Raw genomic sequence first — 18,426 nt, 5'->3', positions numbered from 1 at the left:
GGAGTTAAGGAAAGATATCATGCAAGATACCCTGTCTAACAAGTTCAAAGAAAAAAAAAAAAAACAGAACCAAAACAAACAATAAAAACAAACAAACACCTTCCGTGTCTGAGCGGGTATGCTAAATAGCTCAAAGCTTAAACATGACCCTAACAACCATCTGAATAAGCTACAAATTAAAAATTTGCCCAAGTGCCTACTCAATGCGATGGAAGTTCTTTCTCCGATGTCCGCGCTGAGGGTCGCAGTCCGAGGAGAGGAGGTTAGCGGCGCGTTGCGTCCAACCGCGGCTAACGAAGCAGGGAGATGAAGGCCTAGCTGGCCCACGGTGCTTCAGGAGAAACCTCCGGTGATGCGTCGACGAGGAAAAGGCTGAGAGGAGCGAAGCTGTCCGCAAATGCCTCTTAGCGTGGAAAACTACTTAACTGTAGTTAAACTTTGCAAAGGTTTAGAATCAAAACCACTATATCGCTGAAACTTAGCGGGTCGTTCAAAAGTTCGGCCGAAACTAATTTGAACAGGCTGTTCTCAGACAATAGCGGTTAGTCTCAACACTGTAGGCGAGCGTGCCTACAGTCCGTCCGACCACTCCAGTAGTCAGAACATGAGAGAGCGAATCGAGGCGCTCTCGATACAGTTAAAGCAGTTCCACTTTACGTCACATCCGGGTGGAGCGCGCAAGGAAATTGTGGGATCGTTATAGGGGGCGCTGGCGAGTTACCAACAGTCACGCAGGGTTGCCATGGTAACGACAAACAACCCTGCACGCGATGAAAACTTCTTTAGGAAATTGATAGAATTAGTGAAAATACGATCACACAGTTATTCGGGATGATCTTCAATTTATTATTTTATATTATGACCTCATGTACTCCATATTTATTTAGATATTATATATTTTTTTAAAATGACGGTAATGAGACCGATACCGTTGGTACTTTTGGATACCTCGGGATACCTTCTTACCGTAATACCGCCCAACCCTAATGCCCACTGCACTTTTCAATGTGTTTCAGACAGTGTTGTTCCTGCAAAATAAGCACAAGTTAAATGTTCTCCGGTACATGTTCTCAAGTTTACAAAGAACAAATTGATATTAGTGTTAGCACTGAAATGTATGTGCAGTCTGCAGTGCAAGTTTTCATAAAACAATTTGATTCTGCTTGTTAAGCAGCACTGATGTGTCCATGCTTACAGAAAAGTTGAGAATACTAGCACAGAAATGGGAATTTTCTGTATGTTGTAGTGAAGCAACTCTTGGTTTTGCCAGCAGTGGAATAGAGACAAATATATGTCTGGCAAGAGTGTGTAGTTATGTATGTGAAATGTAATTTTACACTGGTCAATAAATTCTGATTTTCTTCAGTGACACAGATATCGTGATGTGGTTGAAATTTCTTGCAATATATCGATTATCGCAGAATCGCTGTACCGTGATATCGTTATCGTGGGCAAAATATCGCCATAGTATCGTATCGTGAGGTATCTGGTGATACCCAGCCCTACTTGGCAGCCACCTGGCGAGTCAAACGAGAACCGCTAGGGTGCGTCATATAAACCACTCGGTATTTGCCGAAAGACACGAGGCCCGTCAGGAGTAAATTGACAACCAACATGCACCTCCCTCTACCCCAGCCCTTTCAAACCAGCACGGGCACGGCCTGGTAGGACGGTGCCTCGGCCAGTCATTCGCCACCGTGCAAGCGCTGCTCAGCGACTTAAGTTTTGATTTGATCCATGGCTCCAGCCCACCTTTAAACGTTTATAACTCGGACACCGAAGGTCGCAGCAAAGCCAAATTTCGTAGGCATTTCTAGACAGGGGTCACCGTTAGATGCAATCGAATACATAGCTGAACAATGCTGCGTATTCTTGCTAGTGTTACAATGATGATTATCATAGATTTTTAAGTAGAAAAACTGGCCACCCTTGTGTTCATGCCTCGAAGGGTCGGATGTAAATGACTGCTTGCACATGCGCAGTATATTTCATCGATTCTTCCGGGTGCCTATAAAACAGAGGTTCGCCTCGGAACAAAAAGCGACACAGTGGACAGAAATGTTTGCTTATCAAATCAGCCTACTGCAATGCAAAAGATATTCACAACAATTAAAAATATTTCCAAATGAAGAGCTATAGAGTAACTACAACATTGTTTCCTACAACAAATCACACAGTTCTGACATTCTGGGATCAGTTGCAAACGTTTAACGAGTATTTTGCAAAAAAAAGTTTTCAAAGGAAACTTCTCACTTTTTCCTACCTACCCTAGAAAATTTGTCGTAAACTTTTGGGATAAACAATTTTTTTTTTCCCTACCTACCTACCCTATTTTGAAAACCCAAGAAACACATATTTTGTTTGGCCTTACCGAAGAACTACCCAGAACACTTTACCGGCTTATATTAAATCCCTCGACTGATTAGCTGTGCTTAAATCTCGTGTTCTTGATATTTATCAATTAAACTATCAATTATCTTAACGAGGGGTGCCAATAATTGTGGAGGGCGCTGTATGTACATAATGTATCATCTTGCCTTTTTTGTTCCAGTTTCACAGAGACATCCGTCACGTCCGCCATTTTATCAATCGGTACTTACATTAGGCCATCCTTAAAAAAAAAATCCGTTTCCTGTCCACCGGGTGAGCAAAAAAATTCAGTCGGGAGGGAGGGATTTTTTTTTTTTTTTTACTATATGGATGGATAAGAAATCGCAATGCTGTGTTGCTTTTTCTTTCAATACTTTATTACAAAAGCAGACACATTTAATAAAATGACAGTTTAATCAACTGAAACTTGTACAAAAACTAAGTTAGCATTTTAAATGCTGACTGCAACATTTGCAAAACTTTTACAAAGGTACTTAAAATGTCCGACACATGGACTTTTTGTAGTTCTAAATCGAGCGTTAGGCCTAGTTCGGATGAAATTACACTATTAAAATGATCACTGAATGATTTGTTTTTCTGAATCTTTACTATTTTGTTGTTCGCTAGAATACCATTTTGCGATTTCACACTTAAGCAAACGTTTGAAAACTCCGGATCTCCTTCCTTCATGGTGGCTGCCATTCTTTTGTGCCGCACGGTGCATGCGCAGAGCTGATTCGATTCTATATTCTGCGTGGAAGCGCCGGCTGCCGGCCATATAGCCGACTACACAATTAAGTCCAGCCGGCTACTTTAATGACTATTATTTTTGTAGCCCACAGGCTCTAAATATTAATTTTCGATTTTAATAAAATTGAATATTTATCTAACGAACTGACAATAATGTCAAACTGAACCGCACTCATTTAAGCGGTGATTCGTGCTGTTTGTACCGATAATAACCACAAATTCCCCGCAGACTTCGTTGATTGAGGGAGAGTAACTCATCCGCGGCCCCGACATGCGGTGTGTGTGCACGCGCACTCGGTGGAGGCAGTAGTGTGTCGGAGGTGACATCGGACGAAACAGAAGCAGAGATGACGCTTATTTTGTCTCCGGTAAACCAGTCTTCTCTCGTTCAATTACGTGCTAGCATCAAAAGACACCGTTGGTTGTAAATGAACCCAAACTGAGTGGTTGGAGTGTATTTTCATACACAAATGGAGAAATGTTCGCCGAGTGTGTAATTGTGTAGCCGCCACTGCAGACCGTTGTCGCTGTTAATTCATAGCATGCTCAGCTGCGTGAATGTGTCATGCACCGAAAATAAGAGAATTACAAGCCAGGAACGCCTCATGATGCAATACGCAAGAAAAGAAAGAAGATTTACTGCCATTTTACTTTGCATTTGAGTAAAGTGAATAAATAAATGGTCTGTGGAAAATACACTTAATCCTGGGAACTGCGTGCACAGGAGTTTATTTTGTGTTTACTCCCCCCGGCTGGCTACTTATTTGTCATGGCTGGCTAGTATGAGCCTTAGCGGAAAGCTCTAGGAATGCGTAAATGTCAAGTTCGATTTTAGATTTACGAACCCGAAAAAAAATGTCGAAAAACCGGCGTTTAAAAAAAAAAAAATTTCAACCGCACAAACGGCACTCACCCGGCAGGTGGACCGGAAACAGAACATTTTTTAATAATGGCCTTAGTCATCCTGTCTTTATACATGATGAACCCGTCCCGTATGATAAATAAAGTTAGAAAATATATTTAGTTGTTTTATTGTCAAAACATAACACAACTATTTATTCATCTATTTTACAATTTCTTGCCTGTTCTTCAGGTGACACTGTATACATTTCAAGTTCTTCTCTTTTTTGATCTGTGCTTCTGTTTTATGGCCCACGTTTTCACAATCAGTGTGAAATCATATTTTACATTCATTGTACATAAAATACAAATCTGAATCTTCTGGTAACTTACGACGACAGTAAAGCCTTTCTACATGAATGGTTCGATATCTATCAGTTTTCTCAGCAATTTTATGTGGGAACATGGTAGAGTTTGTTTTGCATGCAAGTGCTCTCTCATGACCCTGACATCATACTTGACAGTACACGGGTCACTGCCGTGTAAAATACTGACACGGTCTGCTATGACAAATACACCACAGGAATTAGCATCAAGTTGGGATTGAACATCTACAAATTTCAAAACTAGTGACACTGACGATACTGGTCTTGCAAACTGAGCCACACTTCTGAAATAGTCGCCTCCTCCACTGTCCAACACATCAACATCTCCATCATGACAGTTAAAAGTGGAGACAACTATCCAGTGAGAACCCATCCCAACAGGATGGCGCTCGGTCCGCCACGCGGGATTTCTTTTACCCCTTTTCCACCAAATCGGTTCCAGGGCTGGTTCGGGGCCAGTGCTGGTGCTGGTTCACAACTCGTTCAACTTGCGAACCAGCTGAGAACCAGTCTGCTTTTCCATAGCTCTGGGTGCTAAGGGGAGCCACGTCATTACGTCACTGTATACGTCAGTTACGTCTGCATAAACCTTGGCGCGAACATCGAAGCAACAACAACATGGAGAAGAAGAAGAAGCAGCAACAACAACAACAACAATAATGGATGACTGCTGCTTTGCTGCATCCATGATATCTTGTCGCTTAAGCCTTGGTCACAACCGGACGTACAATTTTTTGGCCGTGCGATTTTTGGCGTTTCCCAAATCGCTGCGTTTTTTTTTTTGTTCATGGAGAAAGACGCGCGTTGGCCATAAGTTTGTCTTGCAACCTGAAAAAAAAATGTAAGCGCCCGTAGAGTTTGTTTGACACGACAAAGAACCTCTGCCGCCAGTCTACGGCTCGAAAATCAGCACGTCACACGCGCGCTCTCGTGCGTTTCACGTGCGCCCTCCGTGCATTTCTTGCGTTTTTTGCACGTAGACCGGCCGTAGGAACACGTACGGCCGGTTGTGACCAAGGCTTTATTTAAAAATGGCGCCCTCTCGCGGTCTTGCTATTGTTGTTGGTCTTAATAACTCCGCCCGCCCACCCGCCCGCCCCCCGCTGACGTAAGCAGTTCTTTCCTCTAGCCCAGCAGATAGTTGGTGCTAGCCTGGAACCGTTTTTTCTGGCCCAGAGACAGTTCTTTGTCAGTGGAAACAGAAAACCCAGTTCCAAACTAAGCACTGGCCCCGAACCAGCCCTGGAACTGATTTGGTGGACAAGGGGTATGTGTGACGTCACACCAAGATATATTCCCGTAATTGGAGCTCCTGGCTTTTAGATCAATTTCGATTGAAAATATCATGAATATAACGTTAATACAAGGTGACAGGATTTAATAATACTGGATAATCAAAGAATACATGACAGTGATGCATGTGAATACAAGATGTTAAGTATGAAACCCCTGAATATTTAGAAAACATAAGGTTATTGTAACGTTCCATCCCGTTCCGGTTCATACGTTCCGTTCCGGGTTATGGGAGACACCGTTGTAAAAGTCCCTTAATTCCACAGGGTGTTGATAATGGTGGACACCGGTGAAAGCGATCACTATTATTGACACCTCACGTGACTCTCAGACGCGCGTTTCGATACAAAATGGCGGCTGTCAAATGAAAGGGTAAGAAACAAAATAAGTTTCGACAAGGAGATCATGAAATATTGGTGAATTCGATCAGTAAAAACATGTCCGTGCTTATCTTTCCACCATGCTTATCTGCGATCATAACGTCCGGGTTTTCTGAAAAATTGCTGATCGTGCAGAAAAAAAAAAAAAATATTCCATCGCAGGTAACGAGCTGCATCATCAGACGACAAAATTTGTTTGTTGTTTTCTTTTATTTTTTATATATATATATATATATATATATATATATATATATATATATATATACACACACACATATACATACATACACATATATATATACATACACATATATATATATATATATATATATATATATATACACACATACATACACTACCGTTCAAAAGTTTGGGGTCACTTTGAAATGTCCTTATTTTTGAAAGAAAAGCACTGTTCTTTTCAATGAAGATCACTTTAAACTAATCAGAAATCCACTCTATACATTGCTAATGTGCTAAATGACTATTCTAGCTGCAAATGTCTGGTTTTTGGTGCAATATCTCCATAGGTATATAGAGGCCCATTTCCAGCAACTCTCACTCCAGTGTTCTAATGGTACAATGTGTTTGCTCATTGCCTCAGAAGGCTAATGGAGGATTAGAAAACCCTTGTACAATCATGTTAGCACAGCTGAAAACAGTTGAGCTCTTTAGGCCAAGTTTACATTAGACCGTATCTGTCTCGTTTTCTTCGCGGATGCACTGTCCGTTCACAATAAAACGCCGGGAAACGGGAATCTGCCAGCGTCCACGTATTCAACCCAGTTCGTGTCTGGTCCGGTGCTGTGTAAACATTGAGGATACGCGGATACGCTGTGCTGAGCTCTAGCTGACGTCGTCATTGGACGACGTCACTGTGACATCCACCTTCCTGATTCGCTGGAGTTGGTCATGTGACGCGACTGCTGAAAAACGGCGCGGACTTCCGCCTTGTATCACCTTTCATTAAAGAGTATAACAGTATGAAAATACTGCAAATACTGATGCAAATACTGCCCATTGTGTAGTTATGATTGTCTTTAGGCTTGCCATCCTTCCACTTGCAAGTGGTGAGTGACTTGCGCATGCCCGATATGCACTGGGATCACACACACAGCGGCTCAGTCCCGAATCACTGCTCGTGCGCTTCACTCGCGCGCTCTGTGAGCTGCGCAGGGCCGGAGTGCGCACCCTCCAGAGGGCACTCGCTGTTCAGGGCGGAGTGATTTGGAGCTCAGGATGCCTGCGGAGCCGAGCCGCTGAGGAGAAATTTACACATTACACATTTCAACTTACGTGCCGTCTAATTAGTCATGTGATTAGCATATCCGTGTATTGGCATTGCTGTGTGCACGCTAATCGTTTTTAAAAACGTTAATCTGATGATCCGCTGATACGGTCTAATGTAAACCCCACCTTAGAGAAGCTATAAAACTGACCTTCCTTTGAGCAGATTGAGTTTCTGGAGCATCACATTTGTGGGGTCGATTAAATGCTCAAAATGGCCAGAAAAATGTCTTGACTATATTTTCTATTCATTTTACAACTTATGGTGGGAAATAAAAGTGTGACTTTTCATGGAAAACACAAAATTGTCTGGGCGACCCCAAACTTTTGAACGGTAGTGTATATATATATATATATAAACTTTTTTTTTTATTATTATGGTGGAAAGTGACGTTTGATTCGGGGTGGTATAGAGGGTTAGGATTTGATAAGTTATTTACTTCTTCCTAATCCTTTCCAAACATTATTACGTTAGTGCCTTGTGGCTACACTATTCTGTTTGTTCATGACGATGTTTTGATTACTGCATTTTATTTACATTTATTTATTTTTTCTTTCTTCTTTACTGTTCGGAATAAAGCAATCAATCAAAATCAAACGGTGAGGGGGCGGGTCTTCCAGTTGATTAATTAACCCCCTCTGACCATCGATGGTGCTGCAGTGGAGAGGGTGAGCAGAACCAAATTCCTAGGGGTACACATCGCTGAGGACTTCTCCTGGTCCAACAACACTGCATCACTGGCCAAGAAGGCTCAAACTCGCCTCTACTTCCTCCACAAACTGAGGAGTGCACGAGTCCCACCCCCCATCATGCGCTCATTCTACAGGGGCACCATTGAGAGTGTCCTCACTGGCTGCATCACTATTGCCCCTTTTCCACCAAATCAGTTCCAGGGTTGGTTCGGGGCCAGTGCTTAGTTTGGAACCGGGTTTTCGGTTTCCACTGACAAAGAATTGGCTCTGGGGCCAGAAAAAACGGTTCCAGGCTAGCACCAACTCTTTGCTGGGCCAGAGGAAAGAACCGCTTACGTCAGCGGGGCGGCGGAGTTGTTAAGACCAACAACAATCGCAAGACCGCGAAAGGTCACCATTTTTAAGCAACGAGAAGCAGTAGCTGTACAAACGCGAAGTCATTCATTATTGTTGTTGCTGTTTCTTCTTCTCCGTGTTGTTGTCGCTTCGATATTCACGCCAAGGTTTATGCAAACGCAGCGACGTAACTGACGTATACAGCGACGTAACTGATGTATACAGCGACGTAACTGACGTGGCTCCCCTTAGCACCACAAGCTATGGAAAAGCAAACTGGTTCTCAGCTGGCTCACAAGTTGAACGAGTTGTGAACCAGCACCAGCCCCGAACCAGCCCTGGAACTGATTTGGTGGAAAGGGGGTATCTGTGGTACGGAGGCTGCAGTGCCTCCTGCCGGAAGACTCTGCAACGCATAGTGAACACGGCCAGCAAGATCATCGGTACCCCTCAGCCCTCCCTTAAGGACATCTACCACTCCAGTCTCACCCACAGAGTCATCAGCATCGCTGGTGACACCTCCCATCCTTCACACTCACTCTTCAGCCTCCTGCCCTCAGGGAAAAGGTACTGGAGCCTCCGGGCCCGCTCCACAAAACTGCTAAACAGCTTCATCCACCAGGCTGTCAGGACGCTGAACTCTGTCCACTACCTACCCCCTACCCCTGGTCTGTAACACATTCATTCACACAAGAAACCTACCTCATCCGTTTGCACATCACACCACAAGCATTAGCATCACTGCTGTATCTGCTGCTATTGCTCATTTGCACTACTGTCATATACACTAGGGGTCGACCGATAATCGGCCTGGCCGATATATCGGGCCGATATTCTGCATTTTTAGGGTTATCGGTATAGGCCATAATTTCCACCAATATGCCGATAACATACCTTTTTGCAGCCATTTCATTCCTAACGTGACTGTCACTGCACATCCTTTCCTGCACTCGCCTCTCTGAGTTCAAGAACACGGTCCCGCCCACCACAACATCTGATTTGTTTGGCACAAGAGATATAGCCAATCAACACGCGTAGCTAAACGCTGTGAACGGTTTCAAGGCGGCCGTACGGGCACTCGGGCAGAAGCGGCACAAGGGATACAGCCAATCAACACACGTAGCTAAACGCTGTGAACTGTTTCAAGGCGGCCGTATGGGCACTCGGGCAGAAGCAGATCCAACTTCAAGGTAAGGACACGCTGCTTTTGCCGCAATAAGTCACAAACACACAAGTTGCAAAAGCACAGCATCATTATATGTTTACACTCTTCATCTACTACTCGTTAAAATTATCCATTTGCATCTGTGTAGCCAGGCAAACTTAGCTTATGGAAGGAAGCACTTGAATTAGCCTTAGGGTTGCAAAATTCCAGGAATTTTCAAAGTTGGAAACTTTCCATGGGAATCAACGGGAATTTATGGGAATGAACAGGAATTATTGGGAATAAACTGGGAATTATCAAAAGTTGAAGGTTGGGAACATATAGTTGGTAGAAAAAAATATTGTAGCATAATCTTGGCTAAAACTATCAGATTTGATGTGAGTACAGTTGAGTATAATTTGCTATTCCTCAATCACAGGGACATAGCACACTACTTCCTGTAGAGCTATTGAGGCCACACCCCCTACATGCATTGTGCATTCCTCCATCACATGCACAATGATTTCTAGAATTCTGAACTACTAAAGTAACTTTTTTGAGCCCACAACACAGATACAGACTATTGAACCATTTGAGCCAAAGGACTACATACAGTCAAGTACGTTTTGAATGATATGAGGTAGATGATATTTGATCTATGGTGTTAAAGTTTAACTAGCAAAATCAAAATCTATTGCTAGCTTACTGGTAAACCAGATGTGCTAAATGTAAGCTAGCTAGCACCATTTAATTAAAGAAGTTAGCTTATCATGGTGCTAGCTACCGCAAAATGTGATGCTGTTTCTTCTGCCTCCTGCTAGATGGTTTTATGTAACTACACAAGATTTCATCAATTTTAAATGTTTTGAAGACCTTTCCATTAGTTCAGCTTGCTATCTACATATTTGCATTTTTTGTCATCTTATTTAACAGAAAAACGCCACATACGCCATCCAGTGTGTGGAAGCAAAATTCCCAAAATTCCCTAACTAAAGTTTCCATGGAAAGTTTCTGGAAATTTACCAGAAATATACCGCAAATTTTCCGCCCCTTTGCAACCCTAATTAGCCTACAACCAACTAGTCTCGCTGAAACTACATGTAATGCTTCCTTCACTACAATATAATCCTCCTAAATTGGGAATATTAGGCTTGGGCATTAAAAGCATTAGAATGTAGATGGTTACTTGTTAAGTTGTTACATAATAGGGAGTGATAGCCGACTTGATGTTTGATTTTACTTTTTAAAAAATGCTGCAGGCAGCTCCCTACACTTGGTTTGTTATTTAAAAACTACTTAAAGTTGGTAAGTCTTACTTAGTTCTTAGTGTAAAAGAATCCAGAGTGTATTTTCATTTATTTTCCACTGAAAATGGTGAGCTGTAATATAGTAGGGAGTGATTTATTTTTTTATTGGTGAATATTTTATTATTTTATTTCTCATTTTATTCTAACTAATGTTTGACTTTATTGTACAAATGCTGCTGGCATCTCCCTGCACAAAATTTCATGTTCAATTTTACAATTAAACATACATTTCATGGATATGAAGGTCTGTGTCAGTGTGTGCTATGTTTAATTTCATGTGAATTATAATGTTTACATTTATCGGTTATCGGCATCCCAATTCCATAATAATCGGTATCGGCCCTGAAAAAAACATATCGGTCGATCCCTAATAAACACCTCATAAGCTGCTCTTCTAGCACCTTCTCCATTATTGTACTGTATTGCGCTACTGCCATTTTGTACATTGTTTGATTTTAGAGTGTACTTTTATCTATATTTTTTTTCGCAGTCCAAATCCTGCGCTCCGATTGGCTGACGAGCGGGTCCGTATCCTACAGTACGGACCTCGGTTACGGACCTCTGGCGACTCGCTCATTCACAACAAAAACAAACATAGTAGAATTTGTCAACATTTATCTTTTTTAAATAAGATTTATTTATAAGATTATCAAAAATCTTATACATTTTTGCCAGCATTTCTCAGGAGAATAGCATTAATTTTACAGCATGGATAGCGATAACGACAGTGTTCACAGCGAAAGTGAGTTTTACTACCCTGAGGAAGAAGAAATAAAAGAAAACATTTCAGGAGAAAGCTAAAAACCTCTAACTGTTGCTAACGCCGAGCAAAAACATGGCTGAATCCTGAATGACTCAATTTTGTATAAATAGGGGACTACATAGGCGGCAAAATATAGTTTTCTTCCTGCCATGGAAGTGCACTTGTATACCGAGGAGGAAGCCATTTGCATTACAGCCGTGAATGAGGATTCAAAATGGCGGCTCGGCTCGGTTTTCCCTTTCGGGTGCTTTCGTTTTCTGTTAGAATTTGGTAAAGAAAAAAAATAAATATATTATTTACCAGCTTAAGGTCGGTCCGTATGGTGAAATACCGTGACCTCGGCCCAGAGGGCCTCGCTCAGTACTTTCAAGACCTCGGTCACGGTATTTCACCATACGGACCGAACTTAAGCTGGTAAATAACAATAAAATCTCTCATCTCATTATCTCTAGCCGCTTTATCCTGTTCTACAGGGTCGCAGGCAAGCTGGAGCCTATCCCAGCTGACTACGGGCGAAAGGCGGGGTACACCCTGGACAAGTCGCCAGGTCATCACAGGGCTGACACACAGACACAGACAACCATTCACACTCACATTCACACCTACGGTCAATTTAGAGTCACCAGTTAACCTAACCTGCATGTCTTTGGACTGTGGGGGAAACCGGAGCACCCGGAGGAAACCCACGCAGACACGGGGAGAACATGCAAACTCCACACAGAAAGGCCCTCGCCGGCCCCGGGGCTCGAACCCGGACCTTCTTGCTGTGAGGCGACAGCGCTAACCACTACACCACCGTGCCGCCACAATAAAATATTGTTTTTCTTAATTTTATCTGTTTTTTTTACAAGTAAGGTGAGAGAGAAATGGCATTTCGATTCTCCGATATGTCCTGGATATATAGTGAATTGACAAAAAATATTTGAATCTTTAACCAATAACTGTTGGGACTGAAACTCACCTTTGTAAAACTGTTTTTTATTAGTAAAGCTGAAAAGGTGTCGATAATTACGGACTGTCGATAATTGTAGCCGCCGCTCTAGTTTTATTTATTTATTTAGTTATTTATTTAATAATTATTTTTCTTTGTATTCTATGTAAATACAAACTCAATAAACTACACTAAACCAAACCGCCTCAGCCTGTCAGTGATTTCACAATAATGTCCACCAGACAAACAGTTTTCAAAGAATCGCGTTTCAAAGTGGGAGGAGATATGTTACTATGTTCTCAAATATAAATAAAAAACAAACAAAAACCCCGTTTAATATTGTCTTTAATGAGTGTGTCCTGTCTTCCGGAAACTGTTTACTCGAGTCTCCATATAGACAATATGATTACATGCCATCAGTTTCTGCTTGGCTTCTTCCCCCCGATTACGCCTCTCTCTGTGTGTGTCTACACTTAACCTCATTTATTCCGGATTTTAATTTGGATTATAATAAACTCACCTGGACCGAGCTTGTGTTGACAGACTCGCCTTTTTCTCGTTTCTCGGGTTTAGATGAATCCTGGTGTTTGCGAATCTCCGCCATTATATATTCTTCAAAAGAACTGTCTACAAACTGCCTGGGTTTCTTTAATTATAATAAATTCAGCGATATTAAGTGCGTTTGTTTGAAATAAGTGCAGTTTTCAGGAGCAAGAAAGTGTTTCTGGATCAGGGCGCCGCCATGTTGAATCTCGCCTCCTCTCGCGAGATTTCAGGATTCAAAGCTGCACAATCCTCCAACAGGCTGCTGCTGTGGAGGAAAATTAATCCTTTAAAATGTTTGATTGAGTTAATTCGGGTAATCTGAGACTTTTTTTTATTATTATTATTTCTCAGACTTATTTTGATATCTAATACATCATACAGTTCTGTAATCCCGAAGATGTTTTCGAACCACACCAGAAGAAAAACTGTAGATATCACACCCACATGCAGTGGTGCTTGAAAGTTTGTGAACCCTTTAGAATTTTCTATATTTCTGCATCAATATGACCAAAAACATCATCAGATGTTTTTTTTTTTTATGACACAAGTCCTAAAAGTAGATAAAGAGAACCCAGTTCAACAAATGAGACAAAAATATTATACTTGGTCATTTATTTATTGAGGAAAATGAGCCAATATTACATATCTGTGAATGGTAAAAGTATGTGAACCTTTGCTTTCAGTATCTGGTGTGACCCCCTTGTGCAGCAATAACTGCAACTAAACGTCTGCGGTAACTGTTGATCAGTCCTGCACACCGGCTTGGAGGAATTTTAGCCCGTTCCTCCGTACAGAACAGCTTCAACTCTGGGATGTTGGTGGGTTTCCTCACATGAACTGCTCGCTTCAGGTCCTTCCACAACATTTTGATTGAATTAAGGTCAGGACTTTGACTTGGCCATTCCAAAACATTAACTTTATTCTTCTTTAACCATTCTTTGGTAGAACGACTTGTGTGCTTAAGGTCATTGTCTTGCTGCATGACCCACCTTCTCTTGAGATTCAGTTCATGGACAGATGTCCTGACATTTTCCTTTAGAATTCGCTGGTATAATTCAGAATTCATTGTTCCGTCAATGATGGCAAGCCGTCCTGGCCCAGATGCAGCAAAACAGGCCCAAACCATGATACTACCACCACCATGTTTCACAGATGGGATAAGGTTCTTATGCTGGAATGCAGTGTTTTCCTTTCTCCAAACATAACGCTTCTCATTTAAACCAAAAAGTTCTATTTTGGTCTCATCCGTCCACAAAACATTTTTCCAATAGCCTTCTGGCTTGTCCACGTGATCTTTAGCAAAATGCAGATGAGCAGCAATGTTCTTTTTGGAGAGCAGTGGCTTTCTCCTTGCAACCCTGCCATGCACACCATTGTTGTTCAGTGTTCTCCTGATGGTGGACTCATGAACATTAACATTAGCCAATGTGAGCGAGGCCTTCAGTTGCTTAGAAGTTACCCTGGGGTTCTTTGTGACCTCGCCGACTATTACACGCCTTGCTCTTGGAGTGATCTTTGCTGGTCGACCACTCCTGGGGAGAGTTACAATGGTCTTGAATTTCCTCCATTTCTACACAATCTGTCTGACTGTGGATTGGTGGAGTCCAAACTCTTTAGAGATGGTTTTGTAACCTTTTCCAGCCTGATGAGCATCAACAACGCTTTTTCTGAGGTCCTCAGAAGTCTCCTTTGTTCGTGTCATGATATGCTTCCACAAACGTGTTGTGAAGATCAGACTTTGATAGATCCCTGTTCTTTAAATAAAACAGGGTGCCCACTCACACCTGATTGTCATCCCATTGATTCAGAACACCTGACTCTAATTTCACCTTCAAATTAACTGCTAATCCTAGAGGTTCACATACTTTTGCCACTCACAGACATGTAATATTGGATCATTTTCCTCAATAAATAAATGACCAAGTATAATATTTTTGTCTCATTTGTTTAACTGGGTTCTCTTTATCTACTTTTAGGACTTGAATGAAAAGCTGATGTTGTTTCAGGTCATATTTATGCAGAAATATAGAAAATTCTAAAGGGTTCACAAACTTTCAAGCACCACTGTCCCACACCTATTAGTTACAGTATGGCCAACAAATTGCAACATACACACTCTTCAATATTTCAAGTCAATTATTGCAGTATGGGGTGGCACGGTGGTGTAGTGGTTAGCACTGTCGTCTCAGAGCAAGAAGGTCCTGGGTTCGAGCCCAGTGGCCGACAGTGGTCTTTCTGTGTGGAGTTTGCATGTTTCCCCCAGGTGCTCCGGTTTCCCCCAAAGACATGCAGGTTAAGTTAACTGGTGGCTCTAAATTGACCGTGAGTGTGAATGGTTGTCTGTGTCTATGTGTCAGCTCTGCAATGACCTGGTGCTTGTCCAGGGTGTACCCCGCCTTTCGCCCGTAGTCAGCTGGGATAGGCTCCAGCTTGCCTGCGACCCTGTACAGGATAAGCAACTAGGGATAATGGATGGGAAATTGCAGTATGTATTTAAAAGTGAAGCATTTTAAATAATTGATGTATTTGAGGGCGGCAAAGTGGTGTAGTGGTTAGCGCTGTCACCTCACAGCAAGAAGGTCCTGGGTTCGAGCCCCGGGGCCGGCGAGGGCCTTTCTGTGTGGAGTTTGCATGTTCTCCCCGTGTCCGCGTGGGTTTCCTCCGGGTGCTCCGGTTTCCCCCACAGTCCAAAGACATGCAGGTTAGGTTAACTGGTGACTCTAAATTGACAGTAGGTGCGAATGTGAGTGTGAATGGTTGTCTGTGTCTATGTGTCAGCCCTGTGATGACCTGGCGACTTGTCCAGGGTGTACCCCGCCTTTCGCCCGTAGTCAGCTGGGATAGGCTCCAGCTTGCCTGCGACCCTGTAGAAGGATAAAGCGGCTAGAGATAATGAGATGAGATGATGTATTTGAAAAAGAAATCTCATCTCATTATCTCTAGCCATTTTATCCTATTCTACAGGGTCGCAGGCAAGCTGGAGCCTATCCCAGCTGACTACGGGTGAAAGGCGGGGTACACCCTGGACAAGTCGCCAGGTCATCACAGGGCTGACACAGACACAGACAACCATTCACACTCACATTCACACCTACGGTCAATTTAGAGTCACCAGTTAACCTAACCTGCATGTCTTTGGACTGTGGGGGAAACCGGAGCACCCAGAGGAAACCCACGCGGACATGGGGAGAACATGCAAACTCCGCACAGAAAGGCCCTCGCCAGCCACAGGGCTCGAACCCGGACCTTCTTGCTGTGAGGCGACAGCGCTAACCACTACACCACCGTGCCACCCTGAAAAAGAAATATCCACATCAATGTATTAAAGTAATTTGGAGTCATTAAAAAAACATTAAAAAAATACTATAAACAGTAATCAGTAAGTCATTATAAATGAAACAAAGTCAGTATTTGGTGTGAGTCGACCCTTAGCTTTAAAAATAATAGCAGTGTCAGGTACAATGAGTGCAGTTTTATGTGGAAATGAGCTGGAGGTTTTACTGAGCATCTTCCAGAACCAGCCACAGTTCTTCTGGACACTTCGTCACACTCACGTCTTCATTTTGCATCAAAACCCAGTAACCTTCATTATGTTTTCTTTTTTAATCTGAAAAGTGTTCTCTTATGTTATATGCTGCTCAGATACAAACTTTCTTTTTTTCTTTTTAACTGTAACATTTAATTTTGTGCTGGAAAACGAACATTTTAGAGTTCCAAATGTTTTTGTACTGACTCGATAATGTAGAAGTCATAAAACAAATGTATAACAAAGTTTGTATGAAAAAAAGAAATAAAAAAATAGGGTGCCCAAGACTTTTGCACAGTACTTTATATACAGTGGTGCTTGAAAGTTTGTGAACCCTTTAGAATTTTCTATATTTCTGCATAAATGAGACATAAAACATCATCAGTTTTTCACACAAGTCCTAAAAGTAGATAAAGAGAACCCAGTTAAACAAATGAAACAGAAATATTCTACTTGGTCATTTATTTATTGAGGAAAATGATCCAATATTACATATCTGTGAGTGGTAAAAGTATGTGAACCTCTAGGATTAGCAGTTAATTTGAAGGTGAAATCAGAGTCAGGTGTTTTCAATCAATGGGATGACAATCAGGTGCGAGTGGGCACCCTGTTTTATTTAAAGAACAGGGATCTATCAAAGTCTGAGCTTCACAACACATGTTTGTGGAAGTGTATCATGGCAGGAACAAAGGTGATTTCTGAGGATCTCAGAAAAAGCATTGTTGATGCTCATCAGGCTGGAAAAGGTTACAAAACCATCTCTAAAGAGTTTGGACTCCACCAATCCACAGTCAGACAGACTGTATACAAATAGAGGAAATTCAAGACCATTGTTACCCTCCCCAGGAGTGGTCAACCAACAAAGATCACTTCAAGAGCAAGGCGTGTAATAGTCGACGAGGTCACAAAGGACCCCAGGGTAACTTCTAAGCAACTGAAGCCATCTCTCACATTGGCTAATGTTAATGTTCATGAGTCCACCATCAGGAGAACACTGAACAACAATGGTGTGCATGGCAGGGTTGCAAGGAGAAAGCCACTGCTCTCCAAAAAGAACATTGCTGCTCGTCTTCAGTTTGCTAAAGATCATGTGCGCAAGCCAGAAGGCTATTGGAAAAATGTTTTGTGGATGGATGAGACCAAAATAGAACTTTTTGGTTTAAATGAGAAACGTTATGTTTGGAGAAAGGAAAACACTGCATTCCAGCATAAGAACCTTATCCCATCTGTGAAACATGGTGGTGGTAGTTTCATGGTTTGGGCCTGTTTTGCTGCATCTGGGCCAGGACAGCTTGCCATCATTGATGGAACAATGAATTCTGAATTATACCAGCAAATTCTAAAGGAAAATGTCAGGACATCTGTCCGTGAACTGAATCTCAAGAGAAGGTGGGTCATGCAGCAAGACAACGACCCTAAGCACACAAGTCGTTCTACCAAAGAATGGTTAAAGAAGAATAAAGGTAATGTTTTGGAATGGCCAAGTCAAAGTCCTGACCTTAATCCAATGGAAATGTTGTGGAAGGACCTGAAGCGAGCAGTTCATATGAGGAAACCCACCAACATCCCAGAGCTGAAGCTGTTCTGTATGAAGGAATGGGCTAAAATTCCTCCAAGCTGGTGTGCAGGACTGATCAACAGTTACCGGAAATGTTTAGTTGCAGTTATTGCTGCACATGGGGGTCACGCCAGATACTGAAAGCAAAGGTTCACATACTTTTTCCACTCACAGATATATAATATTGGATCATTTTCCTCAATAAATAAATGGCCAAGTATAATATTTTTGTCTCATTTATTTAACTGGGTTCTCTTTATCTACTTTTAGGACTTGTGTGAAAATCTGATGATGTTTTAGGTCATATTTATGCAGA

At 42.1% G+C, this 18,426-nt stretch overlaps 1 protein-coding gene across 1 annotated transcript in view; it reads right to left on the bottom strand.

Annotated features, from left to right (window-relative positions):
- Positions 1-13,244, bottom strand: part of LOC132889751 (zinc finger protein 239-like) — a 56,773-nt gene extending 43,529 nt beyond the window's left edge. The window contains exon 1 of the mRNA XM_060926558.1: positions 13,001-13,244. Within this exon, the coding sequence (XP_060782541.1) occupies positions 13,001-13,084 (84 nt within the window). The 5' untranslated portion in view covers positions 13,085-13,244. The remainder of the gene's footprint in view (positions 1-13,000) is intronic.
- Positions 13,245-18,426: the final 5,182 nt, after the last annotated feature.

The sequence above is a fragment of the Neoarius graeffei genome, chromosome 7 (assembly GCF_027579695.1).
Source record: "Neoarius graeffei isolate fNeoGra1 chromosome 7, fNeoGra1.pri, whole genome shotgun sequence".
Taxonomy (NCBI): Eukaryota; Metazoa; Chordata; class Actinopteri; order Siluriformes; family Ariidae; genus Neoarius; species Neoarius graeffei.
The sequence above is the reverse complement of the archived record's forward strand: the minus strand, read 5'-3'. Positions and strand labels throughout refer to the sequence as shown.